Source organism: Cynocephalus volans, chromosome 9 (genome assembly GCF_027409185.1).
Source record: "Cynocephalus volans isolate mCynVol1 chromosome 9, mCynVol1.pri, whole genome shotgun sequence".
Classification (NCBI taxonomy): domain Eukaryota; kingdom Metazoa; phylum Chordata; class Mammalia; order Dermoptera; family Cynocephalidae; genus Cynocephalus; species Cynocephalus volans.
In genome coordinates this window covers 46575107-46602048 of record NC_084468.1, presented here as the reverse complement: position 1 = coordinate 46602048, position 26942 = coordinate 46575107, and the positions used below count along the sequence as shown (strand labels likewise).

The window sequence follows — 26942 nt, the reverse complement described above, 5'->3', positions numbered from 1 at the left end:
GATTGTCCTTTGAGTTTAAAGAGGCTATCAATGGTAATGATACTTCATATGATACTAGAACATATCAGGCTGGGAGAAAACAGCTGTTACACTGCTTGGGTGGAGTAGTATAGTCAAGTTAGAATATACTTAAATGACAATGATCACTGAAGTTGCCATGATAATATGAGGTAGCCTTAGCAAATGACTGAAGGCTCTAGACTTAAACTGCCTGGTTCGACTCTCTTCTCTACCGTGTAACCTTGGATGAGTTACTTTTTTTTTTTTAACCTTATATTACCTACTACCTACTACCTTATAGAACTGCAAAGGTTAAGTAAGACAGTGCTTTAGAACAATGTCTGGCTTCTGTTTAGCTACTCTAAGCATATCTAAAAGATATTTAATGTATCATCAGTTTTTACATCAACTTTAGAAACTGGCCTATTAAATACTACTACTACTTTAATAAATTAATTAGAAAGTTATGAACTTGTATAACACAAGGAAAGACAAGCACTGGTCATACCACTTTTATTTACATTGTATCTATGTTACATTGTTTATTCAATATAGAAAAAATATGAATACATTCATAGTATTCTCTTTTAATTTGGTAATTCCACATTGTCAAATATTGACTGTTTTTATATTGGGTGTCCAACCCAATTAAAGAAAAAGAGGAAGAATGGACCTGGCAAACAATTCTTGTTTCATGTTACTGATAGAACCTAATTAAGAAAAGACATGATGGTTAAACTACTGCTTACTGGCTCAGGGAAATGTTTATGTTTTTAAAAAACAGAAATCAAGTCATTCTTTTCCCAAGAAAACTTTTAAGGTAAATATCTTAAAACATCTCAGTGATCAAGGAGAAAATGTATATTCCTGTCAAGGGGTCAGTGCTAAAATAATATCAGGTGGCAGACCCCAATGTACAATGGTTCTGTATATACCAAAACGAAAATGGGGACCATATTAACATTAATTATGCTGGAGAGAAGAAAAATCCACACTTAGAAGTCAAGTTTCTTTTAAAAATCCACGTTACAGATAGAATCAATGATTATCTCTTTGGGGCATAACACTTTCATTAAATGGGTCAAACTCACAAATCAATGCTAGAAAATACAGTATTTTCTATGACTTTTAGTTATAATGTACACTATTTACAGAAAGACAAGAGTTATCTATCTTAAACTAAATACCAATGAACAAATAACTTGTTAAAAACCAGAATCAGGACTTATAAATAGGGCAGAAAATGCAAACGCCAAAAAAACGATGCCTCCTATGATTGTCACTGGAAAAGAAGAGAAAAAAATTAAATAAGGCAAAATTCCTATATCTTGATACCGTACAAAATTATGAGGGAGTCGATGAGGTTGCCTGTTATTTTTCCAATCTAGTAAACTAATCTTGGAAACAAATTAGAACCACTTAACCATTTACACAGCAAAGAACAAAACATGCCTGACTCTAAACAGTAAGAATCTGTTTCTTCTCCAGCACAATTTTGGGAAATGACAGGATTATCTTAGATTAAGACACTGCTGACAAGAAACAGTAGAACTATAACTCATCTTAAAACCCAATTATGTTTTAAAAATTTTTATTAGCATATTCATTTTTACAAATTGTGATATTTCTTTATGCCCTTTGCTGGACCTATCACTTCCCCAACCCCCTCCCTTCCTCCCCCCCATCTCTAGTAATTAAAACCCAATTACAAAAGAGAATGTTCAGCAACTTCTGACTAGCAAAGAGACTGAAATTATTCCGTCTTTATTACATCTAATAATTATTTATAGCTACACAGGAAATTTTCAGCAGAATCAGTATATATGGTCTCTGTATGATTCTGTCTTATAAGCACATTTTTAAGGACAAAAACTTCTCATACTTTCACACGATGATTGTTTTACTGGCTAAAAAAATATGTTAGCAAAAAGCTACCATGAATTAAATAATCCTCTTAGATGAATTTGTATTTTACTAACTTCTACGCATGTGAAAAACAGTCTATGTTTGCAGTACCAAGTGTAATACTCAGGACCTCTAAGAGACGATAATTACAAAGACCAGGTATAATTTAGAAGTACACACTTAATCAAAGCTAACACCCTTTTTCTAATCTCTCAGTGATTCTACAAAGTTTGCTTTGTAATTAAAACAAACAAACAAACAAAAAAAACTTACCAGTTCTGACAGAGATTTTTTGTGCTATCATTCTTCCTCCAATTACTGCCAATCCAGTGCACAAGCAGTGTCCCACTGTTCCACCTACTGCTACACCATAAGGATCCTGGAAGCAAAAATAACTAGCATTAATTTAAAACCTAGATTGAAACTACTACTTGAGAAAGGTAACTACCAAGCAGTACTGAAAATGTAGGTCAACTATAAAAAAAGCATAAAACAGTTCTAAAAATTCAGGTATATAATAAATTTATGAAAGGCTGTAACAGCTACTTGAAAGGAATATGTACGTTATACCTAAGACTAGACCTCAATTTGTAAAATCAAAATAATCGTAATGAAATAAAGCTAACTGAACCTTTCAGCAGTTATTAAATTTCATTCACAGGCAATATTTAGCACTTATGTGACAAATGCTAGGGAGATTTAAGCTAGACCACTGTTCCCTCAGGTAGGGTTTGATACTGTAAAAAAACTAAACCTTTACTGTATAGTATGACTATGCTTCTTGAACACAGAAACTCTGCCTCCTTATTCTCCACTGTGTCATCAGTACTTTTAGCTCAGTGCCAGGAACAAAGTATTTACATGTGCTACTCGAGCAAACTAGAGGCACTCAGATTGGGGGGATCAGTGGAGGTTTTCCAGGAAAAAAGAAGCCCTGAAGAACTAGGAGGATTTGATTTTGTTTTGTGGGGGAAGGAACATGCCAAGTAGAAAGCAACAGGCCAGCAGTAAGACATAACCAACCATAGAGTATGTCTCCTTCTAGAGAGAACCAATGAGTCACAAGAGGGGAGTCCATCAAAGTAGGTGGGAGCCAGGTCATGAAGGCCTTTGTAAAATTGGAGTGTAGAGCCGGCCCTGTGGCTCACTCTGGAGAGTGCAGCACTGTTAGCGCCGAGGCCGCGGGTTCGGATCCTAGATAGGGATGGCTGGTGCGCTCACTGGCTGAGCATGGTGCAGACAGCACTGTGCAGAGGGTTGCGATCCCCTTACCGGTCAAAAAAAAACTTGGAGTGTAGACTTTGTCCCGAGACATGAATTGGTTTTTAGCTGGGGAGTGACTGAAAAAAGATTGTTTTAAAAAGTCTAATGGAGAGAATGAACAGGAGGGGACCAAGACTTAGGCAGGGTGATCAACTGGAATGCTACTGCGATAGCCCAGGTCAAAAACAACGTTGGCCAGGATCGGGATGGGAGACATGGGCAGAGGAAAGCAGGTGAATTTAGAAAAATTACAGAGGCATAATTAATAGACCTCAGTGATGAATGAATGATAAATGTTATGAAAGACGTTTCTCTTTCATAACTCTGGATGAATTATGGTAACACCAATGTGATAAAAAGGTAGGAGAACCATTGGAGAAGGGTTTATGGGTGCCAACGGGAGTTAAAAGTGAAGTTCAAGAGTCAGTTGAATTCGATGGTGAATAAGCTATGGGCTTGACATAACCCTGAGAGAATGCAGAAAGAGAAGGATGTTGACAACACAATCATGGCAACAGAAGAAGAGTCCAAAGGAGAATGAAAAGGTGGCAGGCAATTAGCCTCCAAAGAGAACCACAGCAGGTATTGTCAATGGCTGCAGTAAACTCAAAAAAAGCACCAAAGCATCAAATCAACATTAGCATTAAGCTCAGAAACTAGAGTCCAGTGGGCTTAGTAAGCAGGCAAGTAGAGCCAACTCTTATTCCCATCACAGCCAAGCCCTTTGAGACTAGGGGAAGGGGAGGAAGAAAGTGGTATTTAGAAGAGAAGGAGAATTAAGGAAAGGGATTTAAGAAAACAGAATTGTACATGCTAAAAATGCCCACAAAATTAGGCTGAGAGAAAGGCAAAGTATTAAAGCTATAAGAGGGGTGGGGGATGAGGGCTGAGGACCAGAACACACGAGGAGGGAAGGGACTGCCACTGTGATGGGTGGGAATGAAGAGATGACCTCTTTGTGAAGGAGGAGGTAAGGCTGGCTGGTGTGCAGTGAGCAGTGTATGTGCAGAGACTGAGGAAGCGGAAATGGTTTGAAGCATGTACTGTGAAGAATGGAAGACTGGACCACATTTCCCAATTTCTATTTGTGTATCATTGTAACTTCTAAAACTGCTACTTCAGAAGATGGTTTCATTGTATTTGAAAGTGATAACTTGAAAAGTTGCTGATTATATAAAATTAAATAGTTCCTTTAGTACAGGATTTTTCATAGTCTGTTGATTTGTATACTGAATCTTTAAAAAAGTAATCAAAAAACCCCAGGGATATATTACTTGCCAAATTTATTTGACTCTGAAACTTCCTCTCCTCACCTTCATTGACATCTCAAAGGACACTAGGATTCTGGGAAACCCAATTTGGGAACACTAAATCATGCTGGAAGCAGAGATAAAGTTGCAGACTAAAATGGACTGAACTAGACTACTGCATGGTTCATACAGAAATACTACAAAAAACCCCCAGGAATAGTAAGGGAACAAAAAACAGACGTAATACGTTTGCCTTTTAACTATACCTGCGGAGCTGGTAGTGTGGAAGTGTAGTAACACTGAGTGCACTCTGTTGGGAACTGTGCTTGATACCTTACATACATTGTCTTATTTCATCCACAGAACAAAACCACAAAGTAGGTAATCCCCATCTTCAAATGAGGAAATGAAGGAGGTGCAGTGATGTGGTCACACAGCAAAAGACTCAAACCCAATCAGCATGGGCCCTGCTGCTAGAATGTGGAAGACCAAGGTGTCTCGTACAGACAGGGAGTCTGGAGCCTTTCACAGCTCATTCTATGCCACACAATAACTCTGCCATCGCGATGGCTCACCCAGGCAGAACCAGCCCCACCACCACAAAATGGCCACTTTCAAGCCCCAATTCTCACAATCTGAAAGCCAATGAAAGGCTAGAAATCAAGAAGAACACAGGGCACAGCCATTAAAGTGACATTTTAAAAGAAAGTTTGTTTTATGGGAATCAAATGAAAAATAAAAAGTTCCATTTTTTTTCAAAACAGCATTTTTGTGACTTTTCTGACAAAACAGCCTTTTTCAACTATCTTAATCATGGCCCTCAACTATTTTATATTTGAAACTGCAGCCTATGTCAAGGAACTTGTTCTTTTATGGCAGACATTTTCAAGGAGTTAGAACCAATTTCAATCTGATAAAAACAGTATAATTTGATATAAAAAGATAAGAAATATTAGTTAAGATCAAGAAGAGCTCAAAGAGTAGCAGTAGCATTACATTCCACAACCATCTCCTCAGTAAATCTTGATAAATCTGTGTGAATAACAGATACCTCATATAAAACTTGACAATTCCCCTCAAAAGGAAGATTAAAAATAAAAAACAATAGGTACTTTTAAATAAGTGGCGTTTAACAACTATGGACAAGATAGAGTAGAAAAGGCTACAAGGCAGACAGCCTCAGCTCTAGTCCTTTGCCCCTGCTACCAACCCATTCATGTCCTCAGACAAGTCACCCAGTCTCTCTCTGCTTCAGGTTCTTTATGCATAAAGGCTACAATAAGATGATCTGAGGTCTTGTGTAGTTTAACCATTCTAGGACTTGGTATTCTTAGGGCTAGGATTTAACAAAAAATTTCTATACAGAAACAAGTCACCCATAATGGCAGTACACCAAAATCAAGCACTGTAAACATTCTGATTTTGTCTTTTTTGTTCTTTGAATACTTTTAAAGTAAAACTCCTTTTTAAAATTTCTCCATGTTACTAAAATTATGTTGAAGAGTGAATATTCCAAGAGCTACACAGAAATTTGTAAATAATTAAACCAATTATCCTCTGTTGGACAGTTAGGCTGTTTCTAAATTTCTACTAAGTTGCAATAAATATTTTATAAGTAACTTGTGCAACATTCAATTATTTCTTTAGTATAAGGAACAGAAGAACCAAAAGTTATACACTTTTATGGCCTTAGATATTTACTGACAAATTGGCCTTCAGTAATATTATACCAATTTGTATTTTCAACAGGTATACAAAGGAAAATTCTGAGAAGAGAAAACCAAGCCAAGATGCCAGAGCATCATTTTGGCAAAACTCAAGGAAAGAGTGACAAGTCAGCAAGATGAGTAAAAACAGCAATTAAGTTTGGATACAAGCATTTCATCTGACTGGTGGTAGAAACAGAGAGGTCAATTGTACAGAGTGGCAGGATTAGATGTGAAACAGAGTCTAGCATATGAAATAATCCTTTCACCCATCCTGATTCTGTCCCGTGTTCTCTGGAGCAAAGTAATATTAACTATGTTTAGTTTAAACACAAAAGCAGTCTCACATATCACATATCACTCACCTCTCTGGCTGCCAAAACAATCGTAGTTAGTTGAGAGCGATCACCCCATTCTGCTAAGAATGTTAATGTAAGGGCTTGAACAAAAATGGGTGAAATAAAATGCAACCACTTTTTCTGAGGTATTGTTGTGCTTGTACCCGTTTCAACATCTGGTCCATTTAAGAGTTTGGTTCGCTGAAACTAAAACAAAAAAATGACATTAATCCCAAGAAGCAACTCAAAATAGCACAAAATCACTTATGTTTCTTTTTAAAAGTATGCACATTCTATGGAATGTGCTTCAAAGAAACTGAATGTTACGTGACCCCAAGCCTCCCCTTTGAATGACTGGTCTCACGTAGCAACAAATGCTATAGTTTCAGTTTATGTTCCTCCCCGATAAAATAAATCAAATGATAACTTACTGATCACTTACTCTTCTAGATGCCATGGAAGAAACACGTAGAATTATAAAATACAGTTCCTGCTTTTCAAGAGCTTATAATCCATCTAATTAAGAAAACTGACTGTCCACGTTCAGTATTCATCTTTCAGCTTCCTTTCTCTACCACATTCACCCTAACCCAGACTCATATCACAGCAAGCTATACAAATGGAAATGAAGTAAAATGAGCTATTTTTGTGTAGCCTACACATATCATACACAAATATGTACATCACATCATACACAATATCATACACATATCACACATCATACACAAATGTGGCCACTAAAAAACCTCTGGATAGTGTTTATTCCTAGTTGAGTGCCTTGTTGGTCCAGATATTTAACAGTGCTACGACTTACTTCTTCATCTTTCTTCTTTAATTCTGCTTGAACTTCTTCCAGTTCCTCTTGACCCTCATCTGGGCTCATCTTTAAGCCTTCCCGGAGCATTCTAATGCCAAAAATGGCAAATAATGCAGTTGAAACATAGTATGTATACACTCTGGGGATGACTGTGGTGGCATAGCCAAACAAAACTAGAAGAAAATGCAACAGTATATCTGGTTAGTATTGGCGTGTATCACAACCAACCAAAGGAACAGTTAACTTCAGAAATCATAACTCAGCACTGTTTAAGTGGTTCACATTAGAAGCTCATCTTAATATGTAATAACCTTAAATAATTCCACTTCTTTCCCTCCACCAATATAGAACTCTAGCCAAGGACCTAACAGGGCTTACTGAGAAATCAATGGTCCAGTTGAAGATGGCATGTCTTCCACAGGAACCTTTCATAAGATATTTACCTCCCTTCAAGACATGTTCAGCCAGGGGCTGGCTTGACACTTATGTTGTGCAGGGCATAGAACTGGAAGTGGAAGTAAGTTAGCTTTGATGCTCTCTAAGGATCTGAGATTTTATAACCTGGAAGCTATAACACTTTCATATGTAGGTGATATTTCTTCATCACAAATCTTTAAATTACAAACTTTGCAGTGAAGAATCATGACATGAGTCTCATATAGCATAATTCACACTCTGCTCCTTTTTAACTATTTAAAATAAGTATATCTTACGAAAGAAAACTAAAAATTCCTTATACATATATTAAAATAATGTTTACAACAGCCTCAAACTTATTCAGTACCATTCTTTTCTATGGATAAAAAAAATTGTGTAAGTTATACAAAAAGTGATACTTGGAACTACATCAAGAACCCAAATTCCTAACTGTGAAACACACTGACATCAGTAGTATCAGTTGTATCAGTTCAGCAGTTAAAATTTAAAAATGATGGAAGGGCCAGAGAACACGACCATACATATAATAAATGCAATTACTCTACTTCAGCTCTTTTTACAAAATGGGTGTAATACTTATAAATCTGCCTGAACATCAAATGTATAACCACATATATAAACTATTCCTTACTACATTACGAAATTGAAAAGATCAAAAATCATGTTTAGAAATGTAGCTAACCTATGTTATATGCACATCTATATTTGAAGTATTGTATGTATATTTGTATATATGTGTATACACACAGACACACATGACACAGGCATGTATTTTCCAGCTCCATCCACTGAAAAGGCCACAAAGCAAAGACATCTCAGTAACAATGAGCCACCTTGTGCCCAGATCTTAAGTTCTAATACCATTCTTCACTGAAAGGCTCCTCAGAAAAACGGTGAATTCCAGGGCTGGCCCATGGCTCACTTGGGAGAGTGTGGTGCTGATAACACCAAGGCCACAGGTTTGGATCCCTATACAGGGATGGCCGGTTAGCTCACATGGGAGAGCGTGGTGCTGACAACACCAAATCAAGTCCCCTTACCAGTCATCTTTTAAAAAGAAAAAAAAAAAAAAAAAAGAAAAAAAAATGGTGAATTCCAAGACTGGGTAATGTAGGTACAAGATGATGAACCTGCAATATTTTGTATACCAGAAAGTAAGGAAGAGCAAAAACATGATGGGAGTATGTCACAAGGACACAGGAGGCAGCTTGGAGAGGCTCCCACCAGCCAAATCTGCAATGCTAACAAAACAATTAAATATGGAGAAAGTAATGGAATTAAAAAGTCATCATTTTACAAGCATCAAGGGAAGGTTTAGACCATGCAAGAATCATCAATTGGTGCTAAATGTATGGGGAAATTTTGATGAGGAATAGGGTACTTGTATTGTCTTCAAGTTTGTCCCTACAGATTGCATATTAGTTGCAAGGGAAGATAAAGACAATATACAAGAGAAATCTTCACTGGGTGGTCAAAATTAACATCACCAATAAGGATATCATGTGCTTCCAAATGGGATACTCTTAGAGGGATAAAATAATCCCCTAAGTAGTTTTCTAGTCAAGAAAGCATAACCTCAATCTATAATCATGAGGAAACACCAGACAGATACAAAGTGAGAAATACTCCATTAAGAGGGGAAGGAGACAACACTGTACTCAAAAAATGTTGATGTCATACCATATTGCACATAGGTACTGATATTCAACTCTGTACTCCACAGATATGTACAATCAACTATGCTGCAATAAAAAAAAAGTTGATGTCATAAAACACATATGAAAAGGCTATGGAAATATTTCAGATTGAAAGACTAAAAAGATAATAAATGCAACACCTGACCTAGACTGGATATTGTACTGGAGAGGAAAAGTATGGCTATAAAAGGATATTATTAAGTAAACTAGCAAAATTAAAATATGGAGGACAGATTATAGTATCAATATATCTATATAAAAATACATATAAAATACATTAAATTACATCTGTACATGTACACATATCTAAAACATATAGATATGTTATGTAAATAACCTTCATATATGTAAACATCTATAGATATGTAAGTTATGTGTATACATACATATATAATTTAATTTAGATTGAGCATAAATGCTAAAACAAATGGGATAAAATGTCAACAATAGGTGAATTTGGGCAAAAGGTATATAGATGTTTTTGTACTATTGTGTTTTTGCAGCTTTGTAAATTTAAAATTATATCTATAACAAGTTTTGAAAATTAAAAAAAAAAATATTGTGAACATTTTTAAATCTCCTAAACTTAGTTTTACCTTCATCTCCAGATAATCTGAAAAAAATATGTTATTTACTGACATTTACAATCCCACCTTTTCTGCCCTGACATATCCATAAGACAGCAAAAAACTATTGGGCATCATAACTGTGTTTTTTTTTCCCCCTAGTTACTGTCCCTCTATTTCCTCTTTCTTTGGAACCCTTTCCTCTGACACTCAAGCAATTTATTAGCAAAGGTACACTGAAATTAACAACATTTTCTCAACCATTTCTTAATATAACCAATTAAGCAATGTACTTCTAATTCTAGGTAAAAGACATGTAGAAGACATGTATAAGAATAGTCACTTGATAAATTTTTTTAAAAAATCAACTTTTTTGGTATACTTGATGGTTTCCAATTCTCTACTTTCAGCTAAATCAACAGAAGACCTCATTGAGTTGTCAGCTGGTAAATCATTAAAAATCATTTTTGATTACAGACCAGTGTGTGATTTTTAGCACATAACTCATGAGTTCTGAATTGAGTGACAAGGCTATAACAAAATTCCTTCGCATCTACTCATTTATGTGAATAAAATTTCTCAGACATTACATCTGCTTTTTTAAAAAAAGATTAGTGTTGATGCTAAACCTTACTTTATTCTAGCAATAAGTAATGTTCATCCACGGACATATAATTTAAAAAGAATAGCCCTATCATCTTTGTAAGAGATGCATTTCCAATTTTTAAAAAGTGCTTAATTATTTAAATTTGTGATATATTTGCTTTGATCAACTATTGTACTAAATAATAATTCAACCCATAAAGTTAACATTTATTAGAGACACAGCAAAGGAAATTTTCAACATCTTTCAAAATTTAATTACATTATGTGCATATTTTTATTGCAGATAAATATAATGGGGTGATCCACAAAAGATTTCCAAGCAAAAACTTACAATCATTAGGGTAAAATTCTTCAAGGAAAGAAAATGAAAATTGAAAATAAGAATTACAGGAGAAAAAAATGTAAGTTTCCAATTGTTAAAAAAGAGTATATTCATTTTTTAAAAGGAATGAGCATAATGGTAGGTATCAAATTGCTAACAGAATTTGGATTCCATTGGGTATATTTTAAAACACCATTAACAGTTTTATTTTACATAATATACCAGAAATTAGATCTTTTAAACTCCTTAAATTTAAGATAAAATTTCAGATAACTTCAATGTGAGAAGGAGTACATAATTTTTCAAAATTATTTTAGAGAATACACAAGGAAAAGGTTTGAAGACCACTGATACAGACTATTTCAAGAAGTATAGGTGAGAAGAGCTGTCAGATAGTACCAGCAGCTAGAGGGAGACACAGCGAGGGTTAGGACAGAAGAGGCTTACTTTCCACTACACATGAGGAAAAGGAACTGACTACATAGAAGTGGCAGGAACTGATGGGGCCAATTTCCAGAGGAGGGAATGGGCACAGATAGAGATGAGAGCCTTATAGTCATCCTTGAGGCTGGAAGTTTCAGCAATAAAATTCACTAATACTGTTTAAACTCATTCCAAATAAATGATTTCACCATTTGCAACTCTCCTAAGTTTTCCTATTTTCTGTAGCCAACTGAAGAGAAAATCATGTTTTCATTGTGAAATATGAATAACGCTCATACTAATTTCTGAAATGTGAGAAATATTCAAATTATTTTAATCACTAAAATACTCATTTATATGTTTTAAAAGACAAGCTTTAACAAGCATCCAAGCAGCCAGAAACAGAATTTTTTCTGTACTTTTAAGAAATGAGTTTCAGAGGGCCTTGGCCACCCCCCACCCAGCTGTGACCACTGAGCTGCCACAAGAAGCGCCCTGGTCTCTCCCATGAAGGGGCAGTCGGGGGCCTCAGGCCTCAGCCACGCCCCCGACACATGCCACCAGCCCAGCAACGACCACCAAGCCGACCACCAAGCTGTAGCAAGAAAGGCCCTGGGTTCCCGAGCTGGGATGGTAGGAGGCAAGGGCTTTTCCACACCCCCCTGACATCTGCACCCAACCCAGCAATGACCAAGCCACCGCTGGAAGTTCCCCAGTCTCCCCTAAGGGAATGAGGCAGGTGCCACAGGCCTCAGTCCTGCCCATCCCGCCTCCTTCCTTTTTCCATCCCATTTCCTTCCCCTTTCCCCCTCCCTCTCAACTGCTCACATCATCATCCTAGAATGTAAAAAATATCAATAAAATTTCACTTTCTTAAAAAAAAGTTTCATATGATAAATCTAAGGCATGCAGAGGGAAGAGAGGTGAATGACTGAGCACTCTTAATAAAATATCTAATTAATACAGACCACAACCCTTGAGGTAGGAAGAAATTATTACCTCTTTTGCACAGGGGGAAACTGAAGCTCAATGAGGTTAAGTAACTTATCATTAAGATAATACATGGCAGAGTCTGACTCAAATCCAAGTCTGACTCTAAGTGGAAAGCTCACTATTTTCTACCAAACCATGTGGCTTGGGGTGGCTTTTGAGAGGCTAAACTATGTTCAGTTATTTTAGTGTTAAGTTTACTTTTTTAGGGTTTAATTCTCTGAAAAATCGAAGCCTATAAAGTAGTAAATCTAATAACACAAACAAGGAGTCTAAGAAAGTTTCATTCCTTACCATAATAGGTAAAAATAGCTTAATAATAAACTGAAAGTTACTTCTCAGTTATTGATTACCTACCAAACGTCCTTCAACAGGAAAATATGCAATTCTCTGTAGTTTCTTGGGTCCTATTTCTAAAATATCAAATATAAATAAGCTTATCTGGACTGAAAAGAAAAAAAGCTGAAACAGAATAAAAGCAAGGACAAAAAAACCAGTGAATAAATGAGGAGTATGTATCTTGGCTATAAATAGCAAAAAATTTCACTTAAAAAGTGCAATCTGGTTTTTAGGAATTTATGTACTGAAACTATTTACCCTTTTACTGAATTCTGGAACATAAACCAAATTCCAATATAACTTGTTGAATGATTCAACGACTCAGTGCCACACACCATGCTTTCCCCTTAATTCAACAAAACTCATTAGGGGGAAAAAGCACACTCACCTGATAAGCATGTCATTAGGCCCAAGGCAAGCATAGCACCTGCCAGCACAGTCAGACGGTTATAGCGCATTGCCATGATGGCTGCTATAAAAAAAGTCTTATCACCCAGTTCAGATACAATGATGACTGATATGGCAGCGACAAATGCATGGATAAATCCCAAATTAGTTTGGGTGGCTGGATCTTCTTTATTGGTATGAACTGGGGCTGCTGGTGTAGATCCTTTCTGAAATTAAAAAAATAAATGTTACTTTTTGAAAAATTCTTTAAAACTCTTTTATTTTTCATGTAAGATTCAGGTTTTATTTTCTGCCATGGTCCTTAAACTTATAACTGTCTAATCACTGTAAAAGCCATTAATATAATTAGGACAGTAACCTCTGATGATGGTTGCAATAATACAGGTATATGTACAATTCTCCAGAACAATTTAAAAAAGAAAGTACAGACCAGCTATATCCATACATTAAAATTATTTTCTAAGTATTTGTTATTTGACATTTAGTTCTTAGCCATATCTCACTCAAATTTTTATTAGTAACTTGGGTGGAAGACCCAGGTATGTTTATCAAACATTCAAATGATGTGAGGTTGACAGAAATCTCAACACTTTAAAAGTCACAATGTAGGCTCTAGAAATCTCTGAAAAGGCTAGAAGCAGAGTTGATTCTAGCTAAGATGAGATTTAGATATATGGATGGTCCCACATTGAAATCTAAAAATATCCTATGGGCTAGCTGGTTAGCTCACTCGGTTAGAGCGCAGTGCTGATAATACTAAAGGTTGAGGAGTCAGATCCCTGTACTGGCCAGCTGCCCCCCCCCCCAAAAGTCCTAGATGGTAAAGTGGCCTAATAAAAAAAAGACAAACCAGAGTCTTGGTTGGCATGAAGTTGAAAGTGTGACAAAAGCCCCCCAAAAGGCAATACGCTTCACTTTGAGGAGTTGGTGACAAGCCCAACATTATTTTGTGCTGCTCAGCCCTTCCCCAAAATTCTGTATATGGTTCTAGGCACCACACTTTAAGAAGGCATTGCCCTCTGAAGATGAGCTGAGATGGAAAAGAGACTCTAAAATCAGGGATTGGCAAGCTACCACTGAGGCCAAACCCAGCTCATACGAGTGAAGAATGTTTTCTATATTTTTAAGAGGCTGTAAAAAAATAAAGAGAAAGAGAGAAAGAGGGAGGAATGGGGAGGGGGGAAGAAGCAGGGAGGGAAGGACAGAAGGAAAGGAAGTAGATCATACGACAGAGGCCTTATGTAGCCAGCAAAAAGCTAAAGAATTTCCTTCCTATCTGGCCCATTACAAATTCAGTTTAGACTGGGGCTCTGAAACAATCACATAAGGAACCAGGAAGAACAAGGTATCTGCAGTCCACTAACTGGGAAAGGCTGTTATGTGAGTATCCATTCTGTATGGTCCTAAAAGGGAGAACTGAAAAGTTACCGATGATAACTAAAAATATACAGAGAAAAGACTTCATCTCAAGAGAGCCACCTGAAGCGGGAATGGACTGCTAGAGAAAGTGGTTAATTCTCTTCTCAACGTCTGAGTTCCAGAGAAGGGAACCACCACTTACAGGAAATGGGCTAGACAAGCAGTTCTTAACCAGGGCGATTTTGTCTCCCAGGGGACATTAGGCAATGTTTGGAGACATTTCTGGTTGTTTTAACTGAAGGGGAAGTACTGGCATCTAATGGCCAGAGATGTTGCTGAACACCGTATAATGCTCAATGCTCAGGACAGTAGCCCCTTCCCTCCGCCCCGAAGAATTATTATCCAAAATGTCAATAATTCCCAGGCTGAGAAACCCTGGACTCGATAAATCACTTCTAAAGGTTTCTTCCAATCCTAATATTTAACTTTAAATAATTCTTAAAGCTTATGAATCTCTAGAAACCTAAAAAATAGAAAAAAAAAGAAACCTAAGAACATATGTTGTTTTGGACAAGGTAAAAACAGAAATATATTTATTACATTTATTCCTAGTCAGAGAGGTGAGAGATAAGAATAAAATCCTAAATTCTTAGTGTGCATGTCATTCCTTAACACATGACATAAACATGACTCCCAAATTCCACAGTAAAGTTTAGAAAAATTTAAGCATTACTGACTGGACCTCTGAGCTAAAAACTGAGGAAATTAGACAATTTAGAAACTATTTTTTTTCATTTTAAGTACACGCAAGAAGAAGAAAAAAAAAAGAGACGATGTGCACCCTTGGCAGCCAGCTCTTGATTAAGCAAGTGCCATGTTAAGAGCTTCTAGCCTTCTCTCCGTTACCGTCTTAGTTGCATCTATGCTGACGTCCCTTTAAAAATGAGCTTCCGTTCTCTTCCAATATCCTATGGGCATTAAGCATCCTAAAAAATAGACATTTGATTCCGCTCTCCCTAACAAGATTTTCTTCCTGGACATAATTTTTTTTTAAAAGATGACCGGTAAGGGGATCTTAACCCGACTTGGTGTTGTCAGCACCATGCTCACCCACTGAGCAACTGGCCATCCCTATATGGGATCAGAACCTGTGGCCTTGGTGTTATCAGCACCACACTCTCCCAAGTGAGCCACAGGCCGGCCCTGGATATACTTTTTATACGAAAAAACTTCACTGTAAAATTTTAGGATCTGAAATCCAAGAAAAATTTTAGAAATAAATATACCCCATTTATGATTAATTAGCTCCGAGCTCAAACAGAAAATGTTTACTTTTTAAATCAAACACAATAGTGATCAAAACTACATATTTCTCATGTTCTTATAATTCCAACCCATAAAACCTGAGCCACATTACTCTCTGTTCCTCGGTGAAATGTAGAAGATAAAAATAAAACTTGCCTTAACAGCACAACAAAAAAATTACATATTCTTAAAACCTTCCTATATACAGGAACACAAGAAAAATCAACTTATAGTTTTTGCAATAAACAGCCATATTATTATACTTACTTATATTATTACTTACAATTATATTATTATAATATTATAATTATATTATAGTATATTAATAAAAACAAATGATATACAATGATTAATATTATAAATTAACAATCAACAATTATAATATGTAATATATAAATACATATTAATAGCTGTAGCCATCAAACCAGTCCTTGATGGCCGAAATCATACTGTTAACCACCCATGGTGATAATAACTTACAAGTATCAGGGTTTCATGATGACAGAACATTTTTAAAAATTAAAATATTAAGAGGGTCAGAAAATGATGTTACCATTCATTTTTGGCTCCCTACGTGCAAGGATCACTTCCCTCATCTAATACATCTCACGGTGACATAGTGTTGTGGTAAAAGTGTAGGCTCTGGAATCAGACTGCCTGAGTTCATATTCAAGGCATTACCAGTTACCTCATGACTCTGGGCCAGTAAGTACACCTTCCTGTGACTAAAGTTCGTAAGGGATACCTATGCCTCATAGGGTAGTTGTGAGGATTAAATATAAATGAATGAATAAAGCCCTCAGGATGATGCCTAGGTACACAGAAAGAACTCAAAGTTAGTTTTTGTAGCACCACACATGTGTGCATTTTCATGAAACTAATTTCATCATGTTACTTCACTGTTTAAGAAAGTGTAATGGTCTTTTTATACGTAGAACATAAAATCCAAACATTAAATTCTGGCAGATATCCAATACTTCCCATCTAATCACACACAGGTTCCCAAAATGAACCTTATACTCCATTCTGAAGGATGAGCCAGAGCAGCGCCATGTAATGTAATTTTTCATTTTCTGGTAGCCACATTTTAAAAAGTAAAAGAGATAAAATTATTTTTAATTAATATTTAACCCAATATATCCAAAACACTACTATTTAAATGATAAGCAGTATTTCTTAAATTACTAATGAGATATTTAAACATTCTTTTTTTCACAGTCTTCAAACTCCAGGGTGTATTTACTCTCTGCACATCTCACTTTGGATTAGTCACATATCATATCACAAACTGTATGTGGCTCCTGGCTACAGTACTGGGCAGTGCAGCTGAGAGCACACCAAGCTTTTGCTAACCACAATCCTTCAGTCACAGTCCTCCTACTTCCCTTCCTACCTCCTTTTCATTATCCCCCTATTCATCCAAAGTTCCCAAGATCCACCTCAAGCAGAACCTCCTGAGCAAGGCCTATCTCAGTAACTCCAGCCCTTAATGATTCTGCCCTCCTAAAATAAAACTGAATGCATACTATGGGCTGTAAGTCATGGCAGGTACATGACAGAAACAGTTTAAGATACGAACACTCAAGGAGTTGATCTTTTTGTATTAGAAACATGTATAAATGTAAGCTATACATATATATCATATGTGTAGTCATTGTGTGCATGTTGGTGGGGGGGCAGGTATATGCAGCATGTACATAATTGTAAATGCATGCCAAATCTCAAAAAACAAGTAACAATGGGTGTTTCCAGGGAAGGAACCTGAATGCCTAGAACAGGGGTTGACAAACTTTTTCTTAAAAAGCCAAATACTTAGCCTGGTGGGCCATACTCTTTCTGTGATAATTACCCAACTCTGCTGCTGTACCTTGAGAGCAGCTATAGAAAATACTTAAATGAATGAGTATTCCAATAAACTGTTCCAATAAAACTTTATTTACAAAAAACAAGTCATCAGCGGTAAACTACAGTTTGTTGACCCCTGAACTCTAAAGAGAGAGACATACTCCTCACTCTACATTCTCTTGTACATCTGGATTTTTTACTATGCACACAATTATAGACCATATCGTTTTCTGTTGTGCATCACCTCAAAAAACCTCTTAAACCGACCTCTTACTCCAGCTATAGGGGACCAATTCCTTGTAGGCCTTGACTGGCTTCAGGCAGGTTCAACCATGTTCAACTGCTCTGCACTTAACTCTTTCCCTACCTAGAAATATGGGGGAGTTAACATCTGTGGGGCAACCTTTGACCAATAACAGAAGGTGGTTCCAAGATTCATTTCATAAGGCTTTTAGTTTCAGTGGATTCAGTACTCGTCACTCATGGAGTGGCTAACTTGAAAATGCAACAGAATGCATGCATTTACTGTTTTTCTTGGACAGAAAATGGGAGAGAATTCGGAAATGTTCTGAGAAGAGAGAGTAAACTACCAGAGAAACAACTGGGACAAGATGAGAAAGATAAATTGGGCCCAGACTGAAAATCTTATGTTTATGGACTAACTTAGAGGCAAGAGGGAAGTTTTTGAGTATGAGACATAAACACAATTAAGGCACTGTGACTAATAATCAGGGCAGAGAGTAGAGAACACCAGCTGTTGAACCAATTAGTTAGGAGGTCAACCGTACAAGACCAATATGGAGGACAAATTAGAGAAGGAAAAAATTCTGCATAGGATGGAAAGGAAAAATCAACAGACCTTTAAAAAAGGAGGGAATCAAGGATGGTGAGGTTTTTCGCCAAGTTGACCAGAGACACATTATTATTCCTAAAAGGTATGTGGGAAAGAGTAATAAAAATAAAGGTTTTGGTTTCAGATACGTTCAATCTGAGGTGATAAAAAGCCATTTCAAATGAAGGTTTCCAAGAGGTCATCAAAAATGGGTAAAGGAGGCTAGGACAGCATCAAGTGTGTATCTGGTTGCCAGCAGCCTAAATTTAAAAGCTAGAGCTTTGCAAGTAGGTGAGATTTCCAAAGGAGAAGGCAAGAAGATAAAGTTCAAAAATTAGGACCTAAAGAATGTCTTTATTTAGGGGAAGGGGTGGAGGGGTAACACAAAGGAAAAAAAAATTGTCTTAGATATTCAGAGAGCCAAGCAGTAAGTAGAGCATCACAGATGGTCAATTTAGGGGGAACTATCATTCGCTTAGCTACTGACTAGATGCCAAGTATTTTCACATACCTTATTTCATTCGATACTCAAAAAATTTAAGAGCTGTTTCCCCAATTTAACAGAAGAGAAGAAACTGAGGCCATATAGGTTAAATAATCTTTCTAAATTCATATAGCCATGATGGTGAAGGACTCTTAAAAAGTGGAGTTAACCATGTCAAATGAGAACTGAAAAAGACTCCTGAGGTTTAGAAATTTGCTAGGTTACAGGTTACCTTCAAAAATGGAATTTCAAGGGCCGGCCTGTGGCTCACTTGGGAGAGTGTGGTGCTGATAACACTAAGCCATGGGTTCGGATCCCTGTATAGGGATAGCCGGTTAGCTCACTTGGGAGAGTATGGTGCTGACAACACCGAGTCAAGGGTTAAGATCCCCTTACTGGTCATCCTTTAAAAAAGAAAAAGAAAGAAAAAAAAAAGAAAAGAAAATTGGAATTTCAACAGAAAAGCAGAGACTGAACCACGTAATCAAAGACTAAAGCAAAGTAAAAAACAGCTAATACCCATATTAGAAGTCTGGTTTACAGAGGCAAGAAACAGAGTACGTCTGGGGTCCTAGGCAGGAGCCAAGGGCAGCATCCCCTGCCTGGAAGGATGCAAAGAGCACGCCAAAAACACCACTTCCACACAGGTGGTCCACCACAGCTACCACCACAGCCACAGCTGCCGCAAAAGCAGCTTGATGCCACAGCAGTGGCCACAGCCACCGTGCAGGTGGACTAGACTGCAGCAACACAAGGAGAGTCACCAATGGAGACTGGAAAAGAAGAGGACATCTCTCTCCTCAAAGCCCACTCCACAGTAATAGAAGAATTAACTGCTTTACCACGCCCCTGCTTTATTTCTGATTTTAGTAATTTCAGTCTTCTTTTTTTCTATTGTTTTTAAACTCCCTGTTTCATATATATCTGTTGTGATCTTTGTTACTTCCTAACATATTTGATTTTGGTTTAGTTTGCTCTTCTTTTTCTATTTTCCCAAGGCAGAAGTTTACATTACTGTCTTGAGATTTTTCCTATTTTTAATATAGTTGTTTACAAGTATAAATTTTCCTTTAAGCACGACATGAGCCCTGCATTCTATAAATTTTGGTATATTGTTCTTTGATTTTTATCTCAAAGTGCTCTCTAATTTCCCTGTGATTTTTCTTTTAACACACTGTTTATTTAGGAAAGTTATTTAATTTCCACACATTTGTGAATTTTCTCAATTTCCTTCTGTTACTCTGTGGTCAAAGAACATATTTTCTATGATCTTAGTCTTTTAAAATGTATTAACACTTGTTTTGTGGCAAAAAATAAAAATAAAAAATAAAAAAATAAAATAACTTTTTATTAAGACACCAAATGCCATCTTCCTCCTTTTAGATAAGATCAAATTGCAAAAAAAAATTATAATGCCTAGAGTGGTGGGAGTGTGGTAAAACTATTAACCTTCTTAATCAATAGCATTGCAATTTTTAAGTAACTTTCTGTTATAAAAGGCATTTGTTCATTGTAGAAACTTGGAAAGTACATAAGAATGAACAGAAGAAAAAATATTTACCTAGATTCTTACTAATAGAAATAACCACCTTTAAAATGCTAATTTCTTTCAGTTTCTCTTCTCTGCTTGTATATGTGTGGTACGTGTGCATATATAGTAATTTTTTAGAAGAAAACTGAAATTATAGTGTGTATATAAGTTACCCTTTTCCACTTAATGGAAAAGTCACAAAAGGCTTTTTCAGAAGTTGTAAAAATATGCACAAAAATATACATTCATCTTAAACAATGACACCATGGATAAACCTGGTTTCAAAAGATTGTGTTAAAATTAAAGATATAATATTTTATTATAAATTTTCACTATTATGTCTTTTTATTTATGGATGGTTTAGTTGTTTTTTAAATAATCCTTTATGTTTATTAATGTTACTTGTTAATTCATATTAGAATATATACTTAACAATTACATTTTATAAAATACACTTTTAATAAATGTTTTAACAACTTTATTTTTATGAATGCTATTGTTTTGTAATGTATTTATAAATTTAGACATTTGAGATTTATTAAATGTATTTAGTTTCACCGATTTTAAAAAATGAATCCTTTTGATGATTGAATACCCCTAAATAAATTCAGTAACAATGATCATTTTGTTCCGAGAAAGCAAGTATGAGTAAGTGTCCTCATACCTGATGGCCTCAATCTTAGCTGGAAAGAGGCTAGAATTAGGAAGTAGGACTAGATGAAGCAGGAATGCAACTTAACAAAAATGGAAAAAAGTTCAAAACATCCTATAGAAGGTCTTTTCACAATTAAAAGGTAATCAAAGAAATGCCAAGAAACAGTTTAGTAAAAATATGAGAACTTGTATTGAGCCAAGTAATAGGATTTTGTGTTATGCAACCAGAGTAGTTCTCCTTTGGACTTACGGAATATGCAGTAAATTATAAATTACCTTTATTATTTCTATCTGATCTCTCCCAACTAAAGGGACTTACGCTTCTTATATTGCATACTCTGCCCAGGGAAGGAATAAGAAAAAAACTGAGTAAGTCACTAGAAACATAAACTGCATACAAGAAAGGAGCCAAATGCTCAACACTACTTTTTATAGGTTTGCAAATTTGGGTTTAATAATGACTATAAGTTCAGAATGAACTCCCCTAACATTTTTTAAACCTGATTATAGAGGGAAAAAAGTACTCAAAGTAGAGAGCCCTGTTAGAAATTCAGTCACCTCACTTTAAAACACCCTGTAAGATAAAACTGCATTTTTATAATGTATCTTTCACTTGAATGCCTATCAAGGAAGGAGGGATTTATTCCCCCTCCATTTTTAGAAGTCCACTGTCACAAAGTGACATAAAAAGTTTAAATTTAAATATCCTACACTTTCAAAAGATCTCTTGCATGTAGTTACAAAGCTAATCAGATGAAACTCAGATATTCAGTAATGCCGAACCCTTGCTTATATGACTATTAAACTGTACCTGGATCATTTCTTACCTCCACCAGGTGGACCAAAACAAGCAAATGACACCTATATTACATAGTTTAGAAAACAGCTGAAAGAAAAATCTCTTTCAACATACAGTAGTACTATAGAGGAAAAAATACTTGAGCCGTGTTAAAAAGTTATGTGAAAATATAATTAAACAAGATGATTATATTCTGCTATATTATAGAATAAATTATAAAAAATTCTAAAAAGAACCATCAAGAATATATGAAAACCCTAAAAGGGAAAAAATAGTATTGTGCCTGCCTTTCCCTCCACACCCCTAGTTTTAAAGACAAAGATCCTTAAGACTGTTTAAATATGGTCACTGGACACTTTCTACCACTGTGGCCTCTATTTTGCATGGCTAGATTTTTTCCTAGCTTCCTAAAAAGGGGATTAATAGCTATGCCTACCACTATCTTAAAAATAGTGATAAGACTAGAACTTCTATTAAATGCCTGGTAAGTTATACATTCATAATCTCTCCCACTCTCACATACAGTTACTTAACCCAAAATAGTTATTGTTTTTAAAATAAACTTCTGATAAGAGAATGACAGAGCATTAAATGGTGAACACCAAGAACAAAGTTCATGAGTCAGCACTTCAGTTCAATCTCAGAAGCCTGACCCAGGAGTGACAGGCAGAGCAATGTGAATGGGGGCCCCACTCCTGAGCATATGGCTGGGGGACGCATGGTAGGCAGAGATGACATGGAAGCCCACTCACTGCTTTCTCCTCACCAGTGGACTAAAGACCCCAGCTTCTTATCATGTTACATGATTCACATTTCTTGTACAGATGTAGATTTCTCTGCTATCATGTGACATTTATTACTCATGAGCTCAAATGCTTTTGAGCCTTTCTTTCTCTTTATTTGTTAAAACTTTACCACAGTCTCAGAGTCAACAACTCTAAACAGTTGATTTCTAAACCAACGTCAGTCCACTAATGGATATAATTACATTTCAGGGAGATGATAAAAGCCTGGTTTTTCTTAATTTCATCTAGTAGATCCTTTAGCAACCAATAAGAAAAAAAAAAGGTTGGATAGGTACTGTTAAAAAGGTTTTTTTTCCTAGTTAATTTTACAAACAGTTTTTCTATAACGGCATTTATTAGATGATATAAACTTGAGATGCTAGTACTATACTATAAATTCATTCAACAAAAATTATTTAATTAAATACCAAGAATAGGCAAAGACTTACGGAAGAGACAAAGATGAATAAGACACACCCATGCTCTCAGGACACTCAAAAGCCAGTGGGGCAGATAAAGCAAGTACACAAATTAAGAAAACCCAAGGCAGCAGGATGTGTGTGTATAAGACAGAAATAAAACGTTAAAGCCCCTCAAAAAAGGAGAAAGGGAAAGCCAGGCATCAGGATCAAAAACCTACATCAGCATACTATCCAAACAACCATTTAAAATCTATTTGTGAATTAAATAAAATAGGTTAAAAGAGAACCAACATGATACAATGAATGCTAAGAGCACCTGGTAAAACACAGAGATCCGGATTCTAATTCTAGCCCCGCTGAGAACTACCTTCTAGCTCTGTAATTAAGTTAAGCTATCATATCACTCTTTCCAAACCTAGATTTCCCCAGCTATAAATGGGAAATGGCTCCTGCTCTACCTGTTTAACGGGCTGATGCGAGAATGAAATCGCTCACAGAATTTTAACTTCACCATACCTTTAAATCCCAGCTCCCTGCCCCCACAGGAATTTCCTAATAGGTAGCCAGATATTCAACTTCTTCCCGAATACTTCCAGTAAGGTGAACTTCATTATTTCTCAAGATTGATCACTACTTCTGGGGCAGCTCCAATTCTTACAAGTTCTTGCTTAGTGAAACCAAAATCAGCCTCTCAGAAATTTCGATCTTCTGGTCCTACACAGAAAAATGCCTAACAAGGAAACTTGCAATGACATGAATAAATTAAAAGCCACGTTATACAGAGGAGAGAGAAATCACTTTTAACCAGGAAATCTTGATGGTGGAAAGAGTTTTGGCCCGTAGGCTTCAAGCCTTAGGTCTTTTTTTTCTAGAGAAGTCGTTTCTTACGGAAAGCCTGGCGAGAGAGCACATGGCATGTCCCAGAGTTCTTGAAGCACGTTCTTTTTTGAGTATAGCATATAAGCAAGGGAGTGGTGCCTAAAAAGCTGCTGGTTAGGCAGATCATGAAGAAACGTGAACATTCATCCTGCTAGAAAGTCTGGACTGAAATCAGCACGCAAGGGCAACTCACTGAAGATTTCTGAGATGTAACATGATAGAATTCAACGTTTAGGAAGATTAGTTAGGTGGAGATGTGCTGGATGTAGCCTGGGGTGGGAGGTGGGGGTGCTGAGCGCCAAACGGGACCCTACTAGTAGAGACTCTGACGAGGGTCGAGGACTGGTAAGGGGAAGAAATTTTAAAACGTTGCCGTGACTAAAAAAGGAGATTAAGCAGTTACCGCACCGGCAAGCCGCCAAGAAAAAAAAAAGCTTAATTTACATCTATTTAGTGAAGGCCAAACGAAATACAGGATTCTGGTTTACTTATAAATTTAGTTCTGGCATCCCACACCGCTGCAGCACTCTGCACCGTCACAGACTGATTGATTATTTCTCTGCTTTCCTGCAAGCCAAAGCACGTTTTCAAAAAGTGAGAGTCACGGTTCACAATCCATACATATTCGGCAAAAACCACAAGCCGCGCCAAGCTGAATTTGGGGAAGCAGTTTTGGATAGCTGTTTCAACAATGAAATGGCCGATGTGATTATCCTCAGGCAATACAAAAAGCCTCCCAGCTGTCCTGTTAAAAACTTTCCACTTGGGATGACTATTCCCAGGTACTCTATGACACATCTGATCGATAAGATGCCCGATCCGAAGCAACATCTCGGCCCTCCTCGATGGGCTCACCGTCTCCCTCCCCCATAAGGAGGACGAGGCCAGGCCTCAGCAGGAAAAGAGCTCAGTCGACCGCCCGCCACCCACGGCGCAGGGGCCGGCTCCCCTCCCCCAGCCGGCGCCCGAGCTGAGAGCGGGCGGAGCTCTCGGCGGCCGGAGGCTGGTACCCGGCGCAGCCGGCTCCGCAGCTTCGCCCGCCCCACCCCAGCCACCCCGCGCGGCCCGCTCACCTCGACCCGGGCCGGCTCGGGGCCCTGCACGGCCGCGGGCTGCGGCTGCAGTTGCTGGACAGGCGCCGGCGGTTCCTTGTTCCGCTGACTAAGGTCTTCGTCCGGGCCGGCCCGGACCCCGGCTGGGGCCCACAGCAGCGGAAGCAGCAGGAGCAGAAGCAGCCGGGGCGCAGATGCGCGGCCGCCCCTCCGGGCCGCCGCCGCCGCCGCCGCCATCCCGCCGGCCGAGCCGGCTGCGCACGAGCGCCGCAGGAGGAAGTGCCGGCGACTGGAGGCCAGGACCCCGAGCCGTCTCCGCGGGACGTCCCTCACGCCTCGCCGCCGCCGCTTAGCGAGCAGCCGGCACCATGCGGAAGGTGGGGGAGGCGCGCGGAAGCGTAGGGACAGGCTCGCGTCCGCAGCCGCCGGCTCCGCGCCCCTCCTCTCGCGCGGCGACCACGCAGGACTCAGCCAACTGCCTCAGTGCGGCCCAACCCCGACTCCGGAGGCCCCGCCCCTGCCCGTGCCGGCCTCCCATTGGCCCGGCGTCGCCTCGGCGTCGTGACGTCATAGGCCAGGTTGAGGCGCGCTTCGAGCCCTTCTCCTATTGAACCCGGCGCTCCCGGCAGGTACCTGGACCCACGTGACTTTTTCCTTCCCGCATCCTTCTCGCGCCCCACCCGGGACCCCCCTCCTTCCTCCCCGCCCCACCGTCCCACGACTGCATGGTTCTTCTGCTTCCTTCCGAGCCTTCTGCACCAATATCCAGACCCGCCTTTCTCCACTCAGCCTTTCTTAGATGTCAAATTAGCTCGAGCGCCACTGGGTACGTGGCACTTGCCTGCGGCAACTGCCATACCTAGCCGGGTTGCGCACTTTCTCACCGAGTCTCAGCGCTGCGCTCGATGCAGCGACCCACTGCAGAGAATGTTCTTACGGGGTCAGAATGCTATTACTGTTTTTAAAGCTCTGTAACTGATGAAAATTTTCAAGCCTTGTTTTAAGATATGGTTTGCCTATAATTACGCCCATACCAAAAAAAAAAATCTAACATTGTCCTTGTCCTGGAATGCCTTCTCCTTTTGGATGCCCTTGTTTTGTGCTGTACCTTACACTAGCCTCTTAACCTGTTTGGCTTTTGAAATTGTTGTTTAGGACTTTTGCAAGATGGAGGTGGGGGTGGGCAAGGCTAGAGGACAGGAAAAGATGGTTGGTTAGGCTAGAGAATATTTTCACATCTTATAAAAAGGAGAGTTGAGCTACTTAGTTACCAGAAGTTGGACTCAGAGACCCAGCCCCTAGGAAAAATGAACAAATAGCGCTAATTAGTACAAAAGACTGGAACGAGAAATTGATCCATCAAAACAATATGTGGCAAAGTGCGTAAACCTCTTTGAGTTCACTGAAGATCCCATGCTATATGATGGATTAATAAAGCCCTCACCCATGCTGTTCTTCCTGTCTGTAATTCCCTTCCTCCATTCTTACCTTGTAAACTGCTGCTTATACTTCCGAAACGTGTTCAGGCCTCACCTCTCAGAAGTTTCCCGCAGACACCAACCCTTAAAAAATTCATCACTTCTTCCTTCGTGCTGTAGCTTGTGCTTGATTCGGTTATTGTGTAAGTGCCCAGGATGCCTCCTACACAGTTTTGGGTGCAGCTCTTGTGTGTTCCAGTTCGTCCCTGGAGTGTGAAAGTTTGAGCCCTCACAAGCCAGTAATACCAGAAAACCCAGAAGCCCAGACCCCTTCAACTACTTCCCCTTTATGCATACAGGATTTGCTGTGCTTAAGAGGGACCTGATAGGGAGGCTTAGGGCCAAAGGTGTGGGGAGGTGAGCGGGTGACCCTAAAGGAATGGCTTGGTCTAAGGACAGAAGCAGAAGGGTGAATGTGGCAAAACTGGCCATGAGTCCCTGATTCCTGG

At 38.2% G+C, this 26942-nt stretch overlaps 2 protein-coding genes across 3 annotated transcripts in view; one reads left to right on the top strand and one right to left on the bottom strand.

The window, feature by feature from the left end:
• Nucleotides 1-6589, top strand: part of CLOCK (clock circadian regulator) — a 137411-nt gene extending 130822 nt beyond the window's left edge. For both annotated transcript variants that reach the window (XR_010024413.1, XM_063107287.1), the window contains one exon: nucleotides 6168-6589. Coding sequence is in view for 1 of the 2 variants with exons in the window: in XM_063107287.1 (XP_062963357.1) it covers nucleotides 6168-6188 (21 nt within the window). In the remaining variant the exon portion in view is untranslated. The remainder of the gene's footprint in view (nucleotides 1-6167) is intronic.
• TMEM165 (transmembrane protein 165) lies at nucleotides 500-25476 on the bottom strand. Its single transcript, XM_063107288.1, has 6 exons — nucleotides 25037-25476; nucleotides 13049-13274; nucleotides 7277-7452; nucleotides 6490-6669; nucleotides 2179-2284; nucleotides 500-1282 (listed from the first exon to the last, which is right to left on the bottom strand). The coding sequence occupies exons 1-6, from the start codon at nucleotides 25250-25252 to the stop codon at nucleotides 1206-1208; spliced, it is 981 nt and encodes a 326-aa protein (XP_062963358.1). The 5' UTR covers nucleotides 25253-25476; the 3' UTR covers nucleotides 500-1205.
• Between the last annotated feature and the right edge of the window lie 1466 nt (nucleotides 25477-26942).

Bases quoted from the DNA above. Each gene is read 5' to 3' on its own strand.
- TMEM165 (XM_063107288.1), bottom strand. From the start codon at position 25,252: ATGGCGGCGGCGGCGGCGGCGGCCCGGAGGGGCGGCCGCGCATCTGCG. The intron at 13,275-25,036 runs GTGAGCGGGCCG...TTTTAATTTCAG, and splicing joins CCGAGCCGGCCCGGGTCGAG to AAAGGATCTACACCAGCAGC. The intron at 7,453-13,048 runs GTGAGTGTGCTT...ATTTTCTTCTAG, and splicing joins CCTAATGACATGCTTATCAG to TTTTGTTTGGCTATGCCACC.